The sequence below is a fragment of the Lepisma saccharinum genome, chromosome 18 (genome assembly GCF_977018435.1).
Source record: "Lepisma saccharinum chromosome 18, izLepSacc3.1, whole genome shotgun sequence".
Classification (NCBI taxonomy): domain Eukaryota; kingdom Metazoa; phylum Arthropoda; class Insecta; order Zygentoma; family Lepismatidae; genus Lepisma; species Lepisma saccharinum.
This window is the reverse complement of record NC_139246.1, coordinates 46999066-47023137: the sequence shown is the minus strand read 5'-3', so window position 1 is coordinate 47023137 and position 24072 is coordinate 46999066. Positions and strand designations below refer to the sequence as shown.

The window sequence follows — 24072 nt, the reverse complement described above, 5'->3', positions numbered from 1 at the left end:
AAACGTGGTGTAGTGTAGTACAGTTCCGAATAGTGTAGAAAGATTCAGTTGTTCAGTCGGTCGATGCCTTATTGTTAGACAATACCTAAATGAACAAACTTTATAATTCATGACCTTTTTTTACCATTACCATTTAGTAATATTACATGATATTTAAAATGTAACTTCCCACCAAATATTTTCAAGGAGGCACCAAAGCCTCAGTATGACATTGAAATAAGATCCGAGATAAATTTCCCACATTGTTCACACCTGTTACGTTTAACTTCAAAGGGGCCCAAAACCTCAGGAGGTGGAGCCAAGGGGCAATTATTATCCCTTTGCCCTTAGGTCCAGGATTATGTTGCACCACTGAATGGAGCTTTTGGATGCTGCGCTTGACGTAATAATTTCTAAGGTTGTATCCCGGCTGATTTACAGTATAATCCTTGATATGCATTTAGCCAACCCGCAAAGTTTGGTGCTAGTATTCGGAAGCGAAATATTTTTAGGGTATTTTGCGCTTGTTCCCCGCACCAAAGGGAATTTTGAAGACATCGCAGCCATTTTTTGTTCAGGTTATATTTGGTTCCACTTTAATATCCATAGTGAGTGATGAGTGATGAGAACACACACGACTGTACATTCATGCTTCAGCAGGGTCGAACCTTGGCCATCTGGTCCGATAGCAAGAAGGATTGCTATAAGATTGTACGAGATCATAATTTTTTAAAACATTTGTTATATATGCGAACATGGGCCCAGGAAAGCATTACTGCTTCTACTACAATTGATTGATTTATTAATTTGTTGACTTGTGTCCGCTTTATGGACAGAAAGGCTAATCGTACTGGAACCACTATGTGCCTCCACCGGGAATCGAACAAGGACCCCTAGGTTACAAAGCAGCGACGCTACCATTGCACTATCGGGGAGGCTACTACTACTAACTGAGACTAGTAATACTATTACTTCTTATTATTAATCGCATTATTTGTATATTATTATTAATATTACTATACCCTGTCCCAACCATCTCTGGAGCAGCCGAACGAAAACAAGTCTCTGCGCAAGTAGTGGCGCGAGACGGCTCCACCAATGAACACGTGGGAGGGAACGGGATTGCGTGGAGGGGAAAGCAACTGCAGTTACCAGCCTTTGTAGCAGCGTGTACTGCTTCGCTCTGCCCACTCGATTTCCTATCCTTTTCTGAAGCTATGAGCGGCCTTGCTCCAGGAATAGCTGCGATAGGGTATACTTTAGATGAAGGGAAATATTGGGTAAAAATGGGAAATTTTACTCCTTGAAAAGGGAAATTGTACTCTCAGATTGTGGCAACACTGGTGAGTCTAGTTAATGAAACTACCCGGAAAGTTACTGGAGATTACGTCAGAGGCAATCATCATAAACACAGTTATTGTTTCGTTCTTTCTCTTCACAAAAGAAGTATTTTACTGTGTGTAGGATAAGCAATATGGTCTTTCATCATATTTTTTACTTGTTTCCACTTAAAATTACAGGCATTTCCGTCAATCGCAACTGTAGCTTTTGTTTTCAGAGAAAACATGAAGATTCCCTTTTTCAGGGAATCTTTTATTTGAACGTTCGTCACTTGTTTGAAATGCTGGTGATCAAGGAAAATACAGAATAGGGAGAAGCGTTATGCCTTCCTTGTAAGGTGAATGTCAGGACCAAATTACATATTTCCTACAAATAATTATAGTTTCTCTGCTTCTGACACCGGTTTCGTGAAAAAATGGTAACGAGAGGATGTAATTATATCATAGTATCACGATTCTTGAAATGAGGATGTTTCTTTGTAAGAATAATTACATTTCAATAGAGGGCTAATAATTACAAGTTGGATGGTTTTGCTGTAAGAATGTCATAAATTCAGTTCTCTCCGGGAGTTTTTTCCGTACAGTTTTAGAAGTTAACAGTCTCATGTGCCTTTGTAAATTCTCAACTCGTCTTTATGAAAGTTGTAATACTTATTGTAAGAAATGAAACGTTTAAAATTGTGCAGCATAGTTGTATGTATAAATGTTGGAGATAAAATTAAATCACAAGTACACGACTGTCTCAGACATAAACATATCATATATTCATAGGCGTGCGCAGACCATCTGATTAGGGGGGGGGGGGGCAAAAGCCTTGATGAAAGTTTAGTCGGGGAAGAAAAACATAATTTTATCTCACTGTTTTAGTTTCATTGCATTGATGTGTGTGTGTGTGTGTGTATGTGTGTGTGTGTATATATATACATATATAAGTTTGGAATATTGCTAAACTAGACAATAGGTGATATACACAGCCTTGGAATGCAACAACACCTTTTCGCCGACATATACCACCTTGTCTATCACCTATTGCCAAACATAATACTATTCAAAACTTGTTGTGCCTAACTTTTACTTGTAATTGTGTTGCAAGTAACACATGATTTTCTGTAAATAGTAGATTGTATATACCCTGGTACGTACTAAAACCAGTGGCGGCGATTGAGTTCCAAAAATTGGGGGAGGTGCAAAATGTGGGAGGGCAAAGTTAGTTTACTTTCCCTTGGTACATATGGTTTAGCATAATGCTGGGGCAACTGCCCCCCCCCCCTCGCTTCCCCTAATCGTCGCCACTGACTAAAGATGAAGATATGTGTGATTGTTACCTGTGTGTTTATTATTCTCCTATAGTTTTGTAATTCGATTCGCTGTTCCCTTATTGTTATTAAATGTAATTGTAGAATCAAACGGAATTCTTCTGATGTACATTAATCACTCATGTTTGTTAATTCACATGTCTTTCCCGGACGTATGAACACACTGTTGAAGTACACCATCCCGCCTGACAGATATTAATCTTGTTGCTGGAGGTTACGAGATTAATGGAAGTGCACGAGAGAAAAATTGCGCTGTTACTGTGATTTTTATTTGTGAGTTTCGTTATGATGTACAACTTTGGTTCCTTTTAAATTGCATAATCAAGATAAATAGATTCTGAATTCACATGTTAAAACGTAAGTTCTGTGTTTTTGTTTCTATTTACTGCAAATCGTAATGTTTTCCCTTTACCTGGGAGGTATCACGCGTATACCAATATACAGTCTCATGTTGCTCATTCTCAATTTGTATTGAGATAAATATATTATTATGGCTATTAATATCCTATGGTTGAACCTGGCACGACCGTGTCATAATTTTATTAATTATGTCTTTCCTGTTTATGTACAGGAAGTACAGTTTGTTTAAAATGTCCTGCAGGATTCCAAAAACTTATAACTTTTAAAGTAATAGTTTTATTAGAACGAAATATTGTTTGTTAGACAGAGGAAACTTTAAAATTAATGTTTGATGTATTTTGGTTCACCGCCAGATCTCCAGATGAGATTTCTAGAATCCTGCAGGACTTATTAAACACTAATTACAACAACGGATACTGTAATTAGATATGCACATTTGTATTTCAAATAAATAAACAAGTGAATAAAGAATTAAATTTATTTACAACACAATGCAGTATTCAAGCGACATGACAATTATCCACAGGTCATCAGTACCTTATGAGCGGCTGTTCGGAATAATACTGGTATGAAGGTGCGTACGAATAGCAGTGCGGGTATTGGTACGCATGAGGGTACGCAATCTGGTACGGCAGCATTCCGTACGACGATGGATTGAGGGAAGTCATACCCGTTGCATACGGGGCCTTCCCATAGTTATAGTCTTCCAATTTATTCTGTGTCTTCCTGTTCCCGTATTGGTACGGAACGTAGCCGTATTGACCGCTGGGGTAAGGGTCATATACTTTGTACTCCAAGGGGCTCACCGAGATTGCGTTGTAGTTCGACTGTCCCTTTGTTCTGTCGGAGCTGAGACTGTACCCTCGCAGAAGGCCACTGTCGAACAGCGACGTTCGTCCCAGGGAAGCCGCACTGGCACTCGCCACTATGAACAGCAGGGGGAGCTGGAAGAATAAAAATATTAACAATAAGTGAGTGATATCGAGCTCTGTTTACGACATCTTTGAATCATTTTTTAAATTGCTCGATATTCCATGCTTTGTAATTGTCACTAACATTATACGTCGGGATGCATAGTCTAATCATGATGTTTTTGTCATTTGCTTGTGCCCTTAGTTATTCATTGTCATCTTGGCTACTTTAAAAACGTGTACGAATTCTAAAACTGAACTTTAAAGATTGCGGCAAAACGACTGAACGCCTGTATAGCGCAGAAACGACGCACCAACAAGAAAAATGTTACTGAGAAAAGTTGTGTGTTTTGATGTTCTCTATACGTATCTGTGGTCCGTGGGCGGCATTAAAATGACACCCTGTATATACAGGTATTTGTTATTTACAAACCTTATTCTCCTTTCTTACTTCTTCCTGTGTTAGAAGATGAGACACTAATGACATTTTCCCCCTCTTATTGTCGTATATTTCTAAAATAAAAAATAATCCAAATCAACTAAAATTAGATTAATCTGACGTGCACTCGGTTTCTATAAATAGCCTGTATCTGGTGAACAGAGACCCTAGCATAAGATTTACACCATCGTATACGAATAGGCAAACTGACACATTTGGATGTTCTACATTTGAACCTTCCCAATGTCGGCGACTAGAAATGAAGAGGCCTCGGGTTCGATACATACTGGAGTCAAATAGTGGTTCCGATCCCACTTTAAACTCTGTATCCAGTCCCGATTTGCCTATCTGTGCATAAAACTGACTTAACAGAAAAGCTCAATAAAATATTATAAATCATTTCTCGAATTCAACATTTATGACCCCTGTCCCAACTCTCTATGGGGCAAGGCCACGAATAGCGTCAATCAAGGGGCCAAATCAAGTGGGCAGAGCGAAGCAGTACACGCTGCTGTGAAGGCTGGTAACTGCGGACGCTTTCCCCCTTCAAGCAATCCCATTCCCTCTCACGTGTTCATTGGTGGAACCGTCTCGCGTCATTACTTGCGCAGAGACTTGATTTCGTCCGCTTGCTCCAGAGATGTGGTAATCTGGACAGGGTGTATATACATGAAATAATATTATTTTTATTTTTAAAATAGTTCTGTGCTGTCTAGGTTAATCGTGACAATGACGAATATTAATGGTGAGTTGACGAGACCAGTGCAGAAACAAAGTAAAATGTTCACTACTAATCTGGATTCGAATGAAGGACTTCTTTTTATTAATAAATATAAATTACACTACAGTACGGACGCGATAAGAAGCGGCGTGCAATCAGAACGCAGAACGGCAGAACGTGACCAAATTCTGTCTCCTCGTTGGCTGCCATGTGGCTGAGGGGTTTCTACGTTGCCACGTTCGCACAAACACACGGACAGGCTAATCAGCTGTTGGCAAGATCGGGCATTCTGGCAAGCATGAAACATTTTATCTTCCTGCTCTACACAGCAACCGGAAACCTTCACTGAAAGAACCTTTGTTGTGTTTTTATTATGGTACATTGCAAGCATCAGCTACCGGCATCTTTTTACTTATGTTGTATCGTATCACAATTACCAACAAAAGAAAATGCGTCTTGTGTTATGAACAACACTGTGGCAAATCGTTCTCCTTTGATTTCATGCCGCCTCTTTGCCTTCTTTGTCACGCCGCGATTGTTGAAGCTTCAGAACGTACAAATGAAATGTATTTCTTGAAAATTAGGTCAAATTACGTATAAAGAAATTACTTACAACTTCGTTTCGTTAACACGTTTTGAACTTATATTTTGAGGAACCTACAAAAATTCACCTCTAAAACAGAATTTTACAGATGAGTCATTCCATGCGAAATCAACACAGCCTTTGACCTGACCATCTCCAATTTTCATGAAATTTGGGGAGTTGAAACTATGCATGGAACTTAGTAAGTATAAAAATTTTTAGTTTCGTGCGTCTTGTAATTTTTAAATTATTCAAGGTCAAAGTTAGCATAAATTGCCCTTTTTGAGCCCGCTTAGCTATACTAAATCTGCTGTAACTCCGCCACTATTTTGCCTAGGAAGCTCAAATAAAGCTTATTGTACAGGGAATTAAACAAGCTTTCCAGTGATATATAACAAGCCTACCTTTGGATAAAAATATAATTTTGTCACGTGACCTTGACTTTTGACCTTGAATATCTCAAAACATGTCATCACCAAAAATCGTGAAAAAAATATATTTGGTCCCTCAATCCATACTATAAAACATATCAAAAAATCGTTCTGGGACTGCAATGCGATCAGAAGATACAAAATAATATGTGTAACTATGTGACTGATAAAAGCCCCATTACATGAACTATGAAGAGTCAAATGTCCCTTAACACTCCCTACAAAATGTGAATGAGTTATCCTGGGTATAATTGGTCATGAAAGAAATAGTAGGCACAGGGAGATATCTAGCCGTGTGTGTCAAGCGCAGGTCCGGCATATTGTTGACCGCCATATTGAATTCAACGCAAAAATTTCAAAGGAAAGGGGGTGATGTGATATATCAAATGAGGCTAGAATTTCACGAGAAATGAAGTGACGAAGGATTTTCCAACGTATCTTACGCCAGCAAAAAGTTATACACATATCTTTCACTTACGATATATGCACATTATAATGTTGTCAATGTTCCTGTGAACACACTCGTTGACGTCTCTCACACTCGCATAGAACATTTGGCAATGTAGCATGTGCAACAACATCGCAAGCAGCAACTATGCCTTCTCTCAGATGGTCAATATCAGGGACTTTTAGTGCATGCACCATTCTCTTCAAATGTTTCTGAAGGTAAAAGTTCTCCTAAGATGTTAGATCTGGGGAATGTGCAGGCCTTTTAATAGATCCCCGTGTGTCCATCAATCTACCTAGAAAATTACCATGAAGAAATTGCAAAAATGTCCACATAGTGTGTTCACACTCTGTCCTGTTTCAAAACCCTCGAAAAGTACCATATCCCGTAAGCAAGGGTGAAAAAAAAATGTTCACTTAACAAATCCAAGAAGCCCTCAACATTTAAGGTTCCGTTGTTGAATATGGACCAACCATTTCCGTTCGCCATACATTATACACTGTACCACATAATTAGCTTACCAGCAACAACCATTCGACTGAGCAAATCACAGGTATTGCATATTATTTTTATTAATTTCACCGTGAACATAAAAATTAGCCTCGTCACTGAAGAACTTTTCATTCCAAAGGAAGTCTCACGTAATTGTTTGATATACTTTTCCCAATATTCTTCACTATTCAACTATTTGGTGAATGTAGCTGATTAAAATCATATGCAATGGTGTGTATACTTCTTTCTCTCCCAAGATGTCAGCGTGATCTCGATGAGTTCCTAACATGTTAGGAGCATTCCAATGGTTTGTTTTTAACACCTCGAAAGGGAAAAAATTGTTACAAGCATGCAGTAATAAATTTTTGCTGGTTAAATATATGTTGGATAAACCTTCGTCACTTCATTTCTTGTGAAATTCTAGCCTGATTTGATATATCACATCATCCCCTTTCCTTTGAAATTTTTGCGTTGAATTCAATATGGCGGTCAACAATATGCCGGATCTGCACTTGACACACACGGATAGGGATCTCCCTGTGCCTACTATTTCTTTCATAACCAATTATACCCAGGATAACTCCTTCACATTTTGTAGGGGGTGTTAAGGGACATTTGACTCTTCATAGTTCATGTAATGGGGCTTTTATCAGTCACATAGTTACAAATATTATTTTGTATCTTCTGATCCCATTGCAGTCCCAGAATATTTTTTTTGATATGTTTTAGAGTATGGTATGAGGGATCAAATATATTTTTTTCACGATTTTTGGTGATGACATGTTTTGAGATATTCAAGGTCCAAAGACAAGGTCACGTGACAAAATTATAATTTTATCCAAAGGTAGGCTTGTTATATATCACTGAAAAGCTTGTTCAAGTCCCTGTACAATAAGCTTTATTTGAGCTTTCTAGGCAAAATAGTGGCGGAGTTACAGCAGATTTAGTATAGCTAAGCGGGCTCAAAAAAAGCAATTTCTGCAAACTTTGACCTTGAATAATTTAACAATTACAAGACGCACGAAACTAAAAATGTTCATAGTTACTAAGTTCCATGCATAGTTTCAACTCCCCAAATTTCATGAAAATCGGAGATGGTCAGGTTGAAAATTGCACATATCTGTGTTGATTTGGCATGGAATGACTCAGAACTGAGTTACTGTATTTAGAATTTATCAAGAACAAATCAATTGTGTGTGAATTGATTGATTGAGTTGGTGTTTTAAAGTCCACTTTATGCACACTACGGCTAATCTGGAATGGACCTACAGTTTGAAGTGGGATCCGAACCACTATGTGTCTCGACATTGCAGTACAATTTATCCAAACAACTCTTACTTACAAACACACACACAAACGCCCGCTCACGCACAGAAGTTAACGTTGATCCTTCAAATATGAACAGAGTCGGAATGAGAACAATGGAAGTGTCCCGTTGTTGACCGTTTAACCAGATGTTTAATCCTACACGTCTTTCTGTGGACTCGCGAAAATCCTGAAGTAGGTCAATCCGGCAACAGCGCGTCGCTACCAGAGTGGGTGGTTCCACGCCGCTTGCTAGCGCGTCCGCAAATCTATTCATTTTGTAAGTATTACGAGCGTGTTAGTTGGTCGGCATTTGATGACGCCATCGAAGATTCCGGGGACGAGTTCCGTCCTCGGCATGGATGTTCTTTGTCCTTTCATCAATTTCATCAAATCATCGCCGCGATTAACCAAAAGTGGTAGATAAGTGATGTAATACAGCATAAATGCTAATACAAATAATTTTCGTCGCACAAACTTAAGCTAACCACCAGGTTATGGTAACCCCTAATATACATTTACGTCTGTTCTCAAACGAATATAAGGGCCTCCCGGATGGCGTAGTGGTAACGTCGTCGCCTTGTAATCAAGGAGTCCCGGGTTCGATACCCGGTGGAGGCACATGGCACAGTGGTTCGGATGCCACTTTAAACTGTAGGTCCAGTCCAGATTAGCCTTCCTGTGCATAAAGTGGACTTAAACAATCAATCAAACGAATATACAATTGCAAGTATCTATTTTTAAGATCGTCTATTAATCGCAATTGTGCATTCATTGTTTAATCATTTACGTTCATCACTGTAAATGTTCAGGTAAGTTAGAATAATACAAAACTGATATTTCTAGTGTACTTATTATTAGAAGAAGATATAAAGTAGCTCCTCGGTTGTATTTTATAGGAGCATAATAGTAAATATTTTTATATTAAAATAAATAAGTAAACAGATTAAGCACACCTATATTTCAATCCTAACTTCTCAGCAGTATTAATCAAATATCATTACTTGTATAATTAATGATACCCATAATTTCCGCACAACTTATAATTTGCTAGAAAACCAGGAATATTTTATAGAAAATTCAACTTGCAGTTTTCTTATTTTAATAATTAAAATAAATATTTTAAGTAGATCAAATACACTAAGAATACATTAACCTCATGAATGAATAAATATCTATGTGCGACACCCCTGACATCTGTTATGTTTTCAGGACTATTTCAGAGTAAAAGAGAAGTAGATATGAAAAGAAAGATAATTGTTCACGGCACAGGGCAGTACTGTCTTCCTGACGCCATCCTCTGCTGTGATGATGTTTTCGACCCCGTCCTTTATGCTGATATAGAAAGTTATATGAACCTACACTACATATAATACGGTTCGATCTAAGACGCTACGTCTGAAAGAGCAAAACTAAGTCCACTACATAAACATAGAATAATAGGAATTAGAACACTTGAGGTGCGATGAGAGATAGGTATAGTGGGCCCACATTGATTCAACAGCGTTACTCAAGATGCTATCATAGAGGTCTCTGTAGGCAGAATTGTTAAAAAAATGAAATTCCAATGCAATTTAAAGCTTAATAATTGTAAATCAATGCGTGCATTTAAGAAAAAACACGCACAAAAATCACAATTTCGTAATAGTTTGACTAGGTATTCAATGTCTTGACCTTAGACAATAGAATTACTATAGCACACATAATTGCATATTTCCTCATTTTCTCAGATTTTCCAATTTGTCTACAGAAAATATTTAATTCCTTGTAAGGCTATGGCGATAAAATCACTAAAAGAGGTCGCACCCAAAATGTCCACATAAAAAGGAAGAAAATGAAAGAGACTTAATAACTTAATAATTCCCCATTAAGTGAATATCCTTGGTCATTTGTAAGAAAGAAACAGCATTTCCTTTGCTTGCAATCCTGCGATTGCTACACGAGTTATATGACGTTTGTACTGGTCACCTATAACAGAGTTATTACTATACCTATATATAATCAACTAATAAAGAAAATGTTTTAGATACCAACCAATAATCCGCCGATATCATTTGAATATAAAAAATTACAAATCGTAAAAATATGTTCAGAATTTAAGGAGTGGACAATTATATTGTATATACTAGTAGAAATTATGTATTGCAAAAGGAATAATAATAAGCCATTTTCTGCTCTGCTTAAAATATTCTTAATATTAATTAATAATTATATTATTACATTGTTGATCTAGAAATACTACTCTTCTTTTACCACTTCTTTACATTCCGAAATAATTTCGGCGTTAATAGATCTCCCATTGAAATTACGAGAGAAATAAGGCTAAATAGGTAATTTCATCATTTTGTTGCAGAGGAATTTTGTTTTAATAACAGAAGGAACATTGCGACAGTTAAGAAGCTAGCCATTATTGCAGAGGAGCCTATACATTTGAGTTGAGATTTAAAAATTAATTTTACAGTTTTCATACGTGGGCGTTGTACCTGAATATTGAAAAGGAAAATAATTATGAATAATAACATCATGCAAAATGGGTAGTGAGATAGAGGGTGAGAGAATTAGGTGTAAGGGTTCTAAAACCCTAATTAACGCCAAGCTTGTTTTTGAAGTACGTTAAAAGTCAGGTAAAGTTCTCCTTGCATATAGCATCGAGCCATGAAGGAACATTTAAAGGATGCAGGGGTAGGCCCCACACATTCTCGATCTCGGTCATTTTGGAGGTGTTGTGATCGGCGTCACGCTCCGGCCGCCTTTACCCTCCAGGGTTGCCTCCAGGAACCCATTGACTTGAGGCTGAGTGAGCCAAGAGCCGCTTTATGCTAGGACAAGGGCGGAAAAATTCGGACCTTACGTCACCCGCCCCGGATTTCGAACCCGGATCTCCCATGTCGGAGTCAGACGCTCTACCGACTCTTTTTAAAGGCAGATCCCTATGCTGCAGCCTTCGCCGTACATCATGCTCATATCAATTAATCTCAGATCTCTTTTTCAATCAGGACAGACGAACACAAACATCCATGTCTTAAAAGTGATTCGAACCCAAGACCCCTGGCGTCGAAGCGTACTGTTTTAACCACTCAGCCACATAGGTCGACTAGACCACCGCGGCTTATCTTTAAATTACAATTATTGATATTCTCATTTTTCCGTTAGTGGTTATAAAAAGTTGTATTTAAAGTTTGAAACGTTTATTTTCGTATTCTTTTCTCTTGAAATGGCAGTCACCAAGTGTAGACTGGTATATACTGTATGGAAAACTTGACACGTGTCTTCGTAAATGCATATATTAACTTTGGATGGGGACTGAAGAAGAAAAGGAATGATTTTATATGAATTAGCATGATGTAACATTGTTATACGTACAGGGTGTCCGAAAAGTATTTCCCTGATTACAAACTTTATTCATATCCGCTATATGTGAGGTAGAGATGTGAAAGTGGTGCCAAAATTTTGGAAAACTAACCAAGTTTTTTTGTTCCAGGTTTCAGTAACGTGGCTGTAGTGTAGCAGAATCAGTGGGCAGGAAACCGGAAATGTTCACAAATCAGGAAAAAGCTCAGTGTGTCCGCTGGTATCATAAGGCAACAAAGCCTGTACAATTTGCACTTTGTATGCACGAAAAATTAAACGTTTGTGTAAGATATCATGAAGATAACTTTTTGGCTGATGTTTTACGTTGTTTTAAATAGCTGAGGTTGATGGTCGGCCACTTCTCGGTAAGTCAGCAACAGATTCTGTGTTCTTGAACTTGTCAAACCACGACTTAATGCTCTCGACATCGGGCGGCAACTTTCCATACGTTGTTTGAAAATTCCTCTGCACTGTTATTGGTGACCGGGTCTCATGATACCAGAGGACACAGTGAGCTTTCTCCTGATTTGTGAACATTTCCGGTTTCCTGTACACTGACACTGCTACACTACAGTCACGTTACTCAAACCTGGATAAAAAAAAAAAAACTTGGTTAGTTTTCCAACATTTTGGCACCACTTTCACATCTCTACCTCACATATAGCGGATATGGATAAAGTTTGTAATCATGGAAAGACTTTTCGGACACCCCGTATTTCGTCAAAAAACAGTGAGACACCTATTGGGCGTCCCTGATGGCGTAGTGGTAACGTCGTCGCCAAGCAATCCATGGGTCCCGGGCTCGATCCCAAATGGAGGTACATGGCGGTTCGGATCCCACTTTAAACTTTAGGTCCAGTCTCGGCTAGCCTGTCTCTGCATAAATTGGACTTTAAACAAAACTTCATTCATTCAACAATGGGATATTTCTCTCGGATGAATAGAAACGAGGCTTTTCAACCTATATTTTACATAAAAACTGGATTAAATAGGTTAATCGGGACTCTTTCTACTGAACACTGAAATGTGCCGGTACGGGAAGTCGAATCCTGGACTTCTTGATCACAAGATGATAACAGAGACACCCAAAAGGTATATCCTGAGGAAAGATTGTACGTAAATTGACACAGATGTTTAAAAAGCGTAAGTATTATGAAAGGTCAATTGATTTTGATGTTTGTGATGCCTTAGGAACTAGATTTTAAATTTCCTTCTGTCTTGAATCGTTGAAAATACACTACTGCTTCTAATTCAGACAAAATACTAACCGTGTCTATTTGTAATTCAAGGAGCCCCGAATTTGATTCGCTATGGAGGCACGCTGCACAATGGTTTGGTTTCTACCTTAAACTGTAGGTCCAGTTCTCATCAGCTTATCTCAGAAGGAAGTGGCCATTTTCTTATGTAAAAATGCTGGTGAGATGTAATATTGATTTGTCACCATGCTTGTAACTCTGGGACTGAAAGTAGTGTCGCTAGTGTAGAATCCATAGATCACGGGCAAGCTTGTAGTTCACATATTTTCCGAGAGCACAGATATTTTAGTGCTAAGTGATGGTGTGAAGGGAACGCAGGGTGTTTGTTCGTAATTCTCCTGGAGTGTATAAATGTTTTTAGATATATACCGGGTGTCCCGTAAGTGTGGTACCATGGGTATTGTTCATATTACCCATTTTCTGTTACTGTCACTGACTAAGAAGGAGAGTATCCTAGCTATTTTGCTGTTGGGGACTTTGAACACATTCCTGAACTGTATTGTACAATAATAAGTTCCTAACTTAACTTGTTTTGTTCTTCTCCTATGCTGCATAGGCGTGCGCAGACCCTCTGATTAGGGGGAGCAAGACTGATCAAAGTTGAGTCGGGAAAGAAAAACCTTCATTTTATGTCACTGTTTTAATTTCATTGAACCGATAGGTATTGTACAGTGTGTCTCAAAAGTTTTAGGACAACGACATTTTAAACTAGGCAACCCAATTTACACAAGGCGTTGGTGGGTTGCGTGTAGAGTTAGGCTCAATTTCAGGGTTGCCACATGCACAATAGATATTTATAAAATGCGCGAAAGGAATAAAAACAAGTAATATTGTATAAAATTATGAAAAATATCACTATTATATCGCAAGTGACAAAATTCTTTCTGAAAGAAAATAAAAAGGTTTCTTAGTATTTCCTCGCTGATGAGTCTACAGAAAGGAAAAGAGGTGAGAGAAAACGAAAGGTGACAAAGGAGAGGAGAAAGAGAAAGCGAAAGGAGAAGAGGAAAAGTAGAGGAGAGAAGAAAGAGAGGATAAACGAGGAGAGGAGATGTAGTGAGGAGAATGGAAAAAGATTCTAGGAGAGATGAGGAAAATGGAGCAAAGAAGAGAGAAGAGGAGACGAGAGGAGGGGAGTGGAGAGTAAAGTAAAGGAGAGAAAAAGAGAAGAACGAAAAGAAGAGGAGAAGAGTGCAGTGGAGTCGGAAATCTAAGACAGGAGAGGAGATACGAGGAGTGGAGATGAGTGGGATGGAGATAAGATGCGAGAAAAGTAGGGAAAGCGATATGAGATAAAAGCAGATCGAGCAGAAGGAGGGGAGAAGAGAAGGAGAAGAGAAGAACAGGAGGGACTGAAGAGAAGAGGTAGTTGCAGAAAATATTGTATCAGCGTCAAGAATTGATGCATTGGTCAAATTATCGACATGAAACATTCAATAACATTTTGAAATGTATTGGAGAATGTATTAGATCGGTTCGAAATGCATTTTGGCTTAGTTCAGAGCAAGGTAAAATCTTCCATGTAAGATTTTTGATTTTGCCTGCGATTATACCACTAAAAACATGAATGTAATTTGAATATTTATAAGAATTATCCCATTTTTGTCCACTTCTCGGTTCGTTGAAATGGAGATTTTGTAATTTAATATTTCCCCTCCCCCCATCGTTAATTCCAAACTGAATCATTCCGTTTCACACGGCGTGGACAATGAACACAGGTCTAAAACTTACGAGAATTTTCTGCCAACGGAAGGGTTTGAACCTACGACCATCAGATTGACAGTCCTGAACGGTAAACACAACCCTACAAGCTTTCGCTCCTGAAAGTAAGTAGAAGGAGCTGACCAATGTGAAATGTAGATGCAACTCTCCTCCTACATGTAATGTGCAAGCAATACTTATTTGTAACAAAGAAAACGAAGGTAGTACGACTCGGCGAAAACATTTAATTTAGAATTGCACATGATGAAAACTTTTCATTCGATATTTGCGGAGGTATCCTTGCATTGAACTCGAGTGGGAAAAGGGGTAAAATTAGTATGTCCTGAATTGCCACAAATATAAATAGTTATTTCATTAATATTTGTCAATGTCTTTGAAGCAGTACACAATTATCGTTAGAGTATCATAATTCACGATCTTATACATGAAAATATCCCTTTCAATGTGTGTCAATTCATTTATTTGTTTACTTTTTTATAGATTCCATATGCAGAACAACGTAGCCACTATACACTGCTATTGCAAATAATGTTACCATGCTCTTGTTTGTAATAAAAAGATAATTAAAAAAAAGAACACCTAGTATGGAGGATCGAATGCTTTCAAGAACTCTAACCAATACACTACGCCCTTTGTTTCCCTTGGAGCAACAATTCTTAATTATTCTGTCGCGTCAATATTGTAAACGTTATCCTGCAAAAAGAAGTCCAATACTCTGATATAGCTCTGTACTTCTAGAATTACTCTATACACATGCATTTGAAATTTAACTCTGAATTTATTTCTTCGTTGTTAGTATATCTAAGCTTGCGAATATACTTTATTTGTAATTTTATAACGGTTACATGAACATCTACGAAGTAGTTCCTTATAATAACCTCCGCTTGACCAAGTTGCCAATATAAACAAATGGAATACAGATTGTCTTCGAGCTAACATTGTTAAAAAGGAGCGGATACATGTATTACTATCCCAATACTTATTCAATAAGATTTCTTTATTGTCAGAAATTATGACTTAAACTATTGCATGTTGAGCTAGTGCCCACCTAGCCGCCTCTGACGAAATCTATCATTCTTCAGATTCTCTTTCAAATTCGACTCTGGTCACTTGTAACATGCTGGGTGCAGACACTGTGCATCGACGCACCGTGTTTTGCGATAAGAAGCGGCCTTGAATAGCGTGAGTGAGTCACTTTGAATGCGAGCAAGCTACGCTACCAAGCTTGTCTGCCTTTGAAAACCAAGTCATTTTTTTTCACCGTTTCCGAACGCGATTGCTATTGTAGAAGTATATATTCTCTCAAAAGAGCACGAAAGGAAATTTGACCAATATTCTCCCGTCGTTTAAAACCAAATATTATCTATTAAACGAAAAGTTTACGATTGTCAATAAACGGTTTAACCTATCTCAGCATAGGTTCGATCCCGTGTTCAGTCTCCGGGAATATTCGGTCTGTGTATAGGGCCGGTGGCAACCCACTATCGTGAGGAAATTGGGGAGCTCCGAGTGAGTGAGCGTAATCCGGTCGCGAAGTCCTACAACGGCTGGGGGTCTGTCGGGCCGACCACCCGTCCCCCTAGTCTGGCTGCAGATCTCCACGCCCCCCTGGTTGCCCCTGATGGGAGGGAGGCCAGCAGTCGGTAGGTAAGTCTTGGCCCAATATTGGGCTGTAGCCCAATAGGATTATTATTATTTAAATAATAAAATTTAATAGAAAGATTCTCTGAAATTTCTCTCCCACTTTCTACGTCAGGCCAGTACCCAGGGGGGGGACATGCCCCCTCGAACCCTGAAAAAATATTTAAATGTGAACCTATCAATAACTACGAAAATAACATCGTCGATTTTAGAAATGTGTAAAAATTTCAATTTTGTTCTTACATAAATGAATCCGTTTCTTGCGCAAAACTCATCAGGCTGCAATATTGGATGGTTTTAGTTTTATAATCATTGATGCAAGGCTACCAGACCTCCGATTGCGTTACTTTCAATCCCTGTCCCGACCTTTTCGAACTGCAATCGTGATGCGAGAATGTCTCTTTATTATTGCTTTTTCTTAACTCACAATTAGACATGTTCTTTATTGTAATAATAATTCCTAGTACGCAACATTTAATTTATAAATATATTATTTTCTAAACATAGAATTATCATGACTTTTCAATGGCGCTCGGACTATTTGAACTATTTTGTAATATCTGTCTCTCTTTCCCTCTCTCTCACTCTCTCTCTCTCTCTCTCTCTCTCTCTCTCTATATATATATATATATATATATATATATATATATATATATATATATATATAAATTATAAATATGGGTCTGGCCCCTCCCTCAAAGAAATCCTGCGTATGGGCCTGGTCTATGTCAATGACAGAAATGCAAGCAATATTTGTATTTATTTTTAACCCAATTAAAGGAATGTGGAAGAATTTAAAAGAAATACGAAAGAGCAGAACGACTGTTACTCTACTTTAAAAATTGTTGTTCTGCGAGGAAGAAAAATACCAAGGATTTACTCCAGCACCTTAACACATTGTCCCACGAGTCTCTCTTGACTAATACTGTCAAATGTGAAGTGATTTTATGAATACAATTTTCCGCCTGTTTACGTCTAACGTTGCGCAGAATTGGTAGTTCGCAAACGGTGTAATTATTTCGTGTTACCTTACGCAACAGCAAATACATTTCAGAAGACTGTTCTGAACACGACACTTGCGTCAGTAAACAATCATTTCGTCTGTTGCAGTATCACAGGAAAAGTATATCGTCCTGCAATGATCAAGCCTCTAGATATTCTCCATTAATAATGTCTAATCACAATAATAAGTTACAAGAAATAACTCGCATTCGCAACTACCAATATTCTCGTTTTTTTTCATCACTTCGAAAATTATTTCTTGAAGATATCTGTTATACTACAAGAAAGCAATTCAAAATTAAAGTAAAAGTTTAACTACATGTATACCCAACGATATTTACAATATTGGAAGGACAGAATACTTAAAAATTGTTGTTTCAATCGAAGGTAAGGGCGTCCGTGGTGTAGTGGTTAGAGTTCTAGATTGGGCTGCTAGTGGTCCCAGGTTCGATCCTCCATACTAGGTGTGGAGAGCATGGTAACATTATTTGCCATAGTAGTGTATAGTGGCTACATTGTTCTGCATATGGAATTTATAAAAAAATAAACAAATAAATGAATTGACACACATTCAAAGGGATATTTTCATGTATAAGATCGTGAATTATGATACTCTAACGATAATTGTGTACTGCTTCAAAGACATTGACAAATATTAATGAAATAACTATTTATATTTGAGGCAATTCAGGACATACTAATTTTACCCCTTTTCCCACTCGAGTTCAATGCAAGGATACCTCCGCAAATATCGAATGAAAAGTTTTCATCATGTGCAATTCTAAATTAAATGTTTTCGCCGAGTCGTACTACCTTCGTTTTCTTTGTTACAAATAAGTATTGCTTGCACATTACATGTAGGAGGAGAGTTGCATCTACATTTCACATTGGTCAGCTCCTTCTACTTACTTTCAGGAGCGAAAGCTTGTAGGGTTGTGTTTACCGTTCAGGACTGTCAATCTGATGGTCGTAGGTTCAAACCCTTCCGTTGGCAGAAAATTCTCGTAAGTTTTAGACCTGTGTTCATTGTCCACGCCGTGTGAAACGGAATGATTCAGTTTGGAATTAACGATGGGGGGAGGGGAAATATTAAATTACAAAATCTCCATTTCAACGAACCGAGAAGTGGACAAAAATGGGATAATTCTTATAAATATTCAAATTACATTCATGTTTTTAGTGGTATAATCGCAGGCAAAATCAAAAATCTTACATGGAAGATTTTACCTTGCTCTGAACTAAGCCAAAATGCATTTCGAACCGATCTAATACATTCTCCAATACATTTCAAAATGTTATTGAATGTTTCATGTCGATAATTTGACCAATGCATCAATTCTTGACGCTGATACAATATTTTCTGCAACTACCTCTTCTCTTCAGTCCCTCCTGTTCTTCTCTTCTCCTTCTCTTCTCCCCTCCTTCTGCTCGATCTGCTTTTATCTCATATCGCTTTCCCTACTTTTCTCGCATCTTATCTCCATCCCACTCATCTCCACTCCTCGTATCTCCTCTCCTGTCTTAGATTTCCGACTCCACTGCACTCTTCTCCTCTTCTTTTCGTTCTTCTCTTTTTCTCTCCTTTACTTTACTCTCCACTCCCCTCCTCTCGTCTCCTCTTCTCTCTTCTTTGCTCCATTTTCCTCATCTCTCCTAGAATCTTTTTCCATTCTCCTCACTACATCTCCTCTCCTCGTTTATCCTCTCTTTCTTCTCTCCTCTACTTTTCCTCTTCTCCTTTCGCTTTCTCTTTCTCCTCTCCTTTGTCACCTTTCGTTTTCTCTCACCTCTTTCCCTTTCTGTAGACTCATCAGCGAGGAAATACTAAGAAACCTTTTTATTTTCTTTCAGAAAGAATTTTGTCACTTGCGATATAATAGTGATATTTTTAAAAATTTTATACAATATTACTTGTTTTTATTCCTTTCGCGCATTTTATAAATATCTATTGTGAATGTGGCAACCCTGAAATTGAGCCTAACTCTACGTGCAACCCACCAACGCCTTGTGTAAATTGGGTTGCCTAGTTTAAAATGTCGTTGTCCTAAAACTTTTGAGAGACACTGTACATATACATACATATATATACCAACTCCAGCCGCCCCTAGCTACGGCTCTGAACTTGACAAGACTGTAAGAAAAGTGGATATTGAGAGCGAAGTGAGCAAGAAAATTTTACGAAATATATTTGTACACAGTCTTAGTACGTAACACAATTTGACGTTTAATTATTTGCTGCAAAGACTTTCTAGTGCTGATTGATCACTGATGACTACTAAAGATTTAATGATTTCGGTAGGAAACATCTTCAATAAGAATATTAATCGCATTTTTGTATTTTTAATCCAAAGAATGATTTAACATCAAATAGGAAGTTTCAACACTTTGCTCTAAAACAAATTATACAAGTTCAAATTTTATGTTGAAACCACCCTGATTCAGAGGTAAAATAAAAAGTGCACCCTGAAACCAGAAGGCCTGTTTTCGAGACGTCTACGGTTTCCCGCCATATTAATTATAATCTAATATACTTGCATTGTATTTTATCAAGGAATTTGCCTGTTGCGTTCTGACAGGGTGGGTTACCGTGAATCTGGGAGGGTACAATGCCCCCTTTCACCCCCAGAGCTTGGAAGAAAAGCGACGTAAAATAACCTATTTCAATCAATCCAACAGCATTTAGGATCTTCTCTTTGTTACACATTTTCGGATCTGGCCTTCCTCTTGAACACAATGATACACAATATCTTATGGAGGAAACAAACCTTCGACCACAGCTTCGAAGACTCTTTGTTATCCACCCCCAAAAGAAGTTCATAGATTTTTTTCGTGTGCAGCAAGAAGAACACTGTTGCAAACTGGTATTGGATTTGCTCGGCTTCATTATTGACACTTAAAAATTAAAAACATATCGGAAGCTAAATTTTAGGTATCATTATATTAGACATGTACTAGATTACGCTGCATTTTCTGATTTTCAAATTTGTATTTTTTAATTTTTTTTGGTTTATTTACGAGTTCTTTACTGTCTCTTTGCGATAAGGAGAAATGGCGATTAAATGAAATTAAGAAGAGAAAACAGTGGTCGCGAATCGAACCCAGAACTTATGTTTGCGAGATAGTGAGACGAGCATTCACCCACTGGCCACTGGACACTTCTGGATTGCAATGGTTGCATGGAAGTATTGCAACTCAAAAGTGTCCGTGACTGTACATATTAACTAATCGGTGGAGAATGTACAGTACGAAGTGGTATACTGGATACTTGAAATATGCCCCCATTGAGAATCGAAGTGAGGATTACTTGAAAACAATTTGACTATGTATGTAAGTCAGTGGCGGCCATTGGGGGCGGGGCAGTCACTCCTTACTTTTTACCACTTTTACCCCCGCACTATACTAAACCTAATATACAAAGGGAATTTTAACTGTCCTTGCCCCCCTGAGTTTTGCACCTTGCCCCCGTAATTTTGAAACCCAATCGCCGCCACTGAAGTAAGTTAACCATATTTCTTTAAAATCATGATGTCAGTACTCTCTTAAAAATACACAACTTTCTAGTGTCAAATTACGAACCAAAATAACTTTTAAAATGCTCTCTGAAATTCCTAGACCCAAGTAAAAAATATATAGGGTGTATTATAACAGAGTAAACAACTTTAAGAACTTATTTCGACTAAACTATGTGGAATACAACAATGATATTTGTTATGCATCAATCAACACTTCAAGTTTCTATGAATGTCTACAATTGTCTACGAATGTTCAATGTGGCTTTCATCAGTTATGCGACATACATTCCATCGAAATTCGAGTTCTTGCGACACTCTTCTCAAGAACTCCTTGTCCACCAACTTCTCACCTTTAGCTGTTACATTCTGTGGCATAGGTGGCACATAGACTTTGTCTCTCACAAAGCTCCCAAAATGTAGAAGTCAGGGGTGTAACGTCGCCATTTTCTTTAACACTACACCAGCGCCACAATGGCCGTGTTTACAAAAGTCTATTGCTTGAAATCAAAACTTGAAGATAACCTTATTGTTACACAACAAACGTCATTGTTGTGTTCCAGATATTTTTTAAACAATAAACCTGGTACGTTGTTTACTATATTATGATACAGGCTTTATATGCACAGACGATGGAAGTACATTAAGTAATACTTACGAGCTTCATCCTAGGAATTGATATGCAACGTTCGTCTTCTGGATGGTGTGAATAGAGCTGCTTCTTCCTAAAACCCCCAAGAAGCTTTATAATCTCGCGAATGGTGACGTCACATGTGAAAAAAGTGCTAAATCCGGCATGCAAGGAAAAAAGAACAAAATGTACCTTTTAAGCCCCCTAAACAACATGTTACCTTCTTCCTCGAAAATTTTGTCCACCGAAAGCATGAATATTTTTTTTCAACATAAACTGATCCGTGCTTCGGAGAGGTGAATAAACCTCTCTTAAGTTCATTGGCAACGTATTTCTTCCTCTATTTTTCATCCTAGGAACCTGTTGAAGTCATTGAATAACCAGCATCTCATACACGTGTGACCACGTGACAGGAAGCGAAGGTTCCATTGTAGCTTGTATTGGCAGATTGGCTTGTGTGAAGGCATCATTTCCTGAAGAATGTGGACAAGCGGGCCTTTCTTGCGTTGGGGAAGGACACACAATGTCAGAGAAAATTAACAAACATTTTCAACAGCTTTCGGCTTGAGTTAGGTTGCACGAACGTCGGCAGACAACACGAAGCAATTTCTGCAACCTCTTTTTTGGGCTTATTTTTGCGTAACAAGAGCTTCTTTGCTGGCGGGCTGGTTTGGTTGGTTGTTATTAAACCAACAACCATCTTTCGGGACAGGGATTCATTTATGTACGCTGATAGCAAACTTTGGTTATTAAAAATTGGCTGTATCAGTATCGTGATATGTGTGGTCTGTCTTTACCGTTATACAACATCCTGTAAACCTTGTGGGTTCATATTATCATATCAGAATTTTACGCATTTAAGCAAAATCAGACATAACTATTGACGCCCCCACCCAGCGTCGTATAAAGTGAGTGCCTGGAGGAAACTCTGGGGAGTAAAGGCGGCGAGGATCGTGGTGCTGATCACATCACCCCACCGTGATCAAGAAAATGGGGGGGCCCTAACTCCACACCACCTATACGCCTTCATGGAGTGGTGCAAGGCATAGGGGATCACTTACTTTTTAATTATGTGTAGTAGACGTAACAATGAGAATTGCTCTTTAGATCAAATTGATGAAAGGACGCCAAAGTTATCTAATGTAATTTTCCTTGAAAGATTCAAGAGAAGAACAAATGACAAGCGACATAATTTTGTACAGTTTCGTCCTGTGGCCATCGTAAGTGCTGTAGATTTGTTTATTTTCTGTAAGGGACCAAATTTAGCTCTAAATTATTTTAACAAGTACACTCGCCTCACAATTCACTTATTTATACAGCATTCTGGTTCAATGTCTTTTGAACTGCACCTTGGAGTAAAATTCTGCATGAGGAAGCGGTACACTACTATGTGTACAACAAGGTATATACCTAGCCTTACTAACTGAGCTTTATTTACGTTATTCACAAAAAAATAACAAGCTTATTTATTACTTGAGAGGATCGATGCCAATTTGGAAGGATGAAGGCAAATACATTGTAAAATGATATTTGAAAGTCTACGAAGGCTATAAACGTTTCCTTGTCCTTCACCATCCTGCCTTTAATGAAGAGCCGTAATATTAGCATAGTCTCCTTCTGAATCCAAATTGATCTTCTGGCAACATTTCTTCCTTTTCTTTCATCCATAAATCTTTGTCATTATTTTTAAATCATGGGATGTCAGACTGATGGTATGTATGATGATCCTCCTGAATTTTTAGTATTGTCACTATTATGTTATTAGTGAAGTCAGTTCGGCAGATCTCCAGTTTCCTATGTATAGATTAACACATTTTATTCGTATTTAAAATATAAAAGAATAAAGATACAGCCAAATATAGAATGGATGCATAGGTAAGCACAAGACGTTTCATGTCCTTCGTTAGTACACTTGCACATGTGCTCAGTTCGTCGCATACAAATTATCAAGATCAAAGTCGATTTTTACCAGCTTCGGTTCAGTATGACAACATCCCCGGTGCTTTTCAAGTTTCTTATTCTGGTCTGTACTTCATCAGTGCATGTCACTCGCGTTCTATAAGCATCTACAGAGAAACAAATGCAAAGGTCGGGTGATCATGGAGGCCAAGGAATTGGACCACCTCGTCCGATCCATCTTTATACAATACGATCATTAAAAGTGTCACGAACAATGATTTTGCAGTGAGTTTGTCTGAGTTTGCGAACCCCGATTGCGTTCCAAAAAACCAGCACACATTTTGACCTCTCTATTTGCGCAGTTGCCATATTCTTCAATTATGGAACTCAGCTCGTCGTCCATGAAGATGTTCGTTACCTAGAAATAAAGAAATAAACTTTCTTGAGTTTATGTGTCCATCCATGTTTCTCATATTCTCCTTTACTACAGTTAAAATATTTATAGACACCCTGTGAAACATTTCTTATGGTTCCTTTATGCTTTCTTTTATACTGCTGAAATCTTGTCCATTTCTGACGTAACAGTGTCAAAGCTTTTTCGAATTCTGTTCTCAATAAAGTGTTTCGTTCCCGCTTTTGGTCTGCACTACTTTCATTTCCCAGTGCCTTTAGCGGTGCGTCATTTCCATATAATTCCATCAAACTTTTTCCATCTGGCTGCTTTTTCTTCGCTTTT

General features: G+C 38.0%; 1 protein-coding gene across 1 annotated transcript; it reads right to left on the bottom strand.

Moving 5' to 3' along the window:
* Positions 1 to 3459: 3459 nt before the first annotated feature.
* On the bottom strand, positions 3460 to 21561 carry LOC146002058 (uncharacterized). The gene is made up of 2 exons (XM_083139771.1): positions 21465 to 21561; positions 3460 to 3939 (listed from the first exon to the last, which is right to left on the bottom strand). Exons 1-2 carry the CDS (start codon positions 21471 to 21473, stop codon positions 3526 to 3528), a joined length of 423 nt encoding a protein of 140 aa, XP_082995897.1. The 5' UTR covers positions 21474 to 21561; the 3' UTR covers positions 3460 to 3525.
* Positions 21562 to 24072: the final 2511 nt, after the last annotated feature.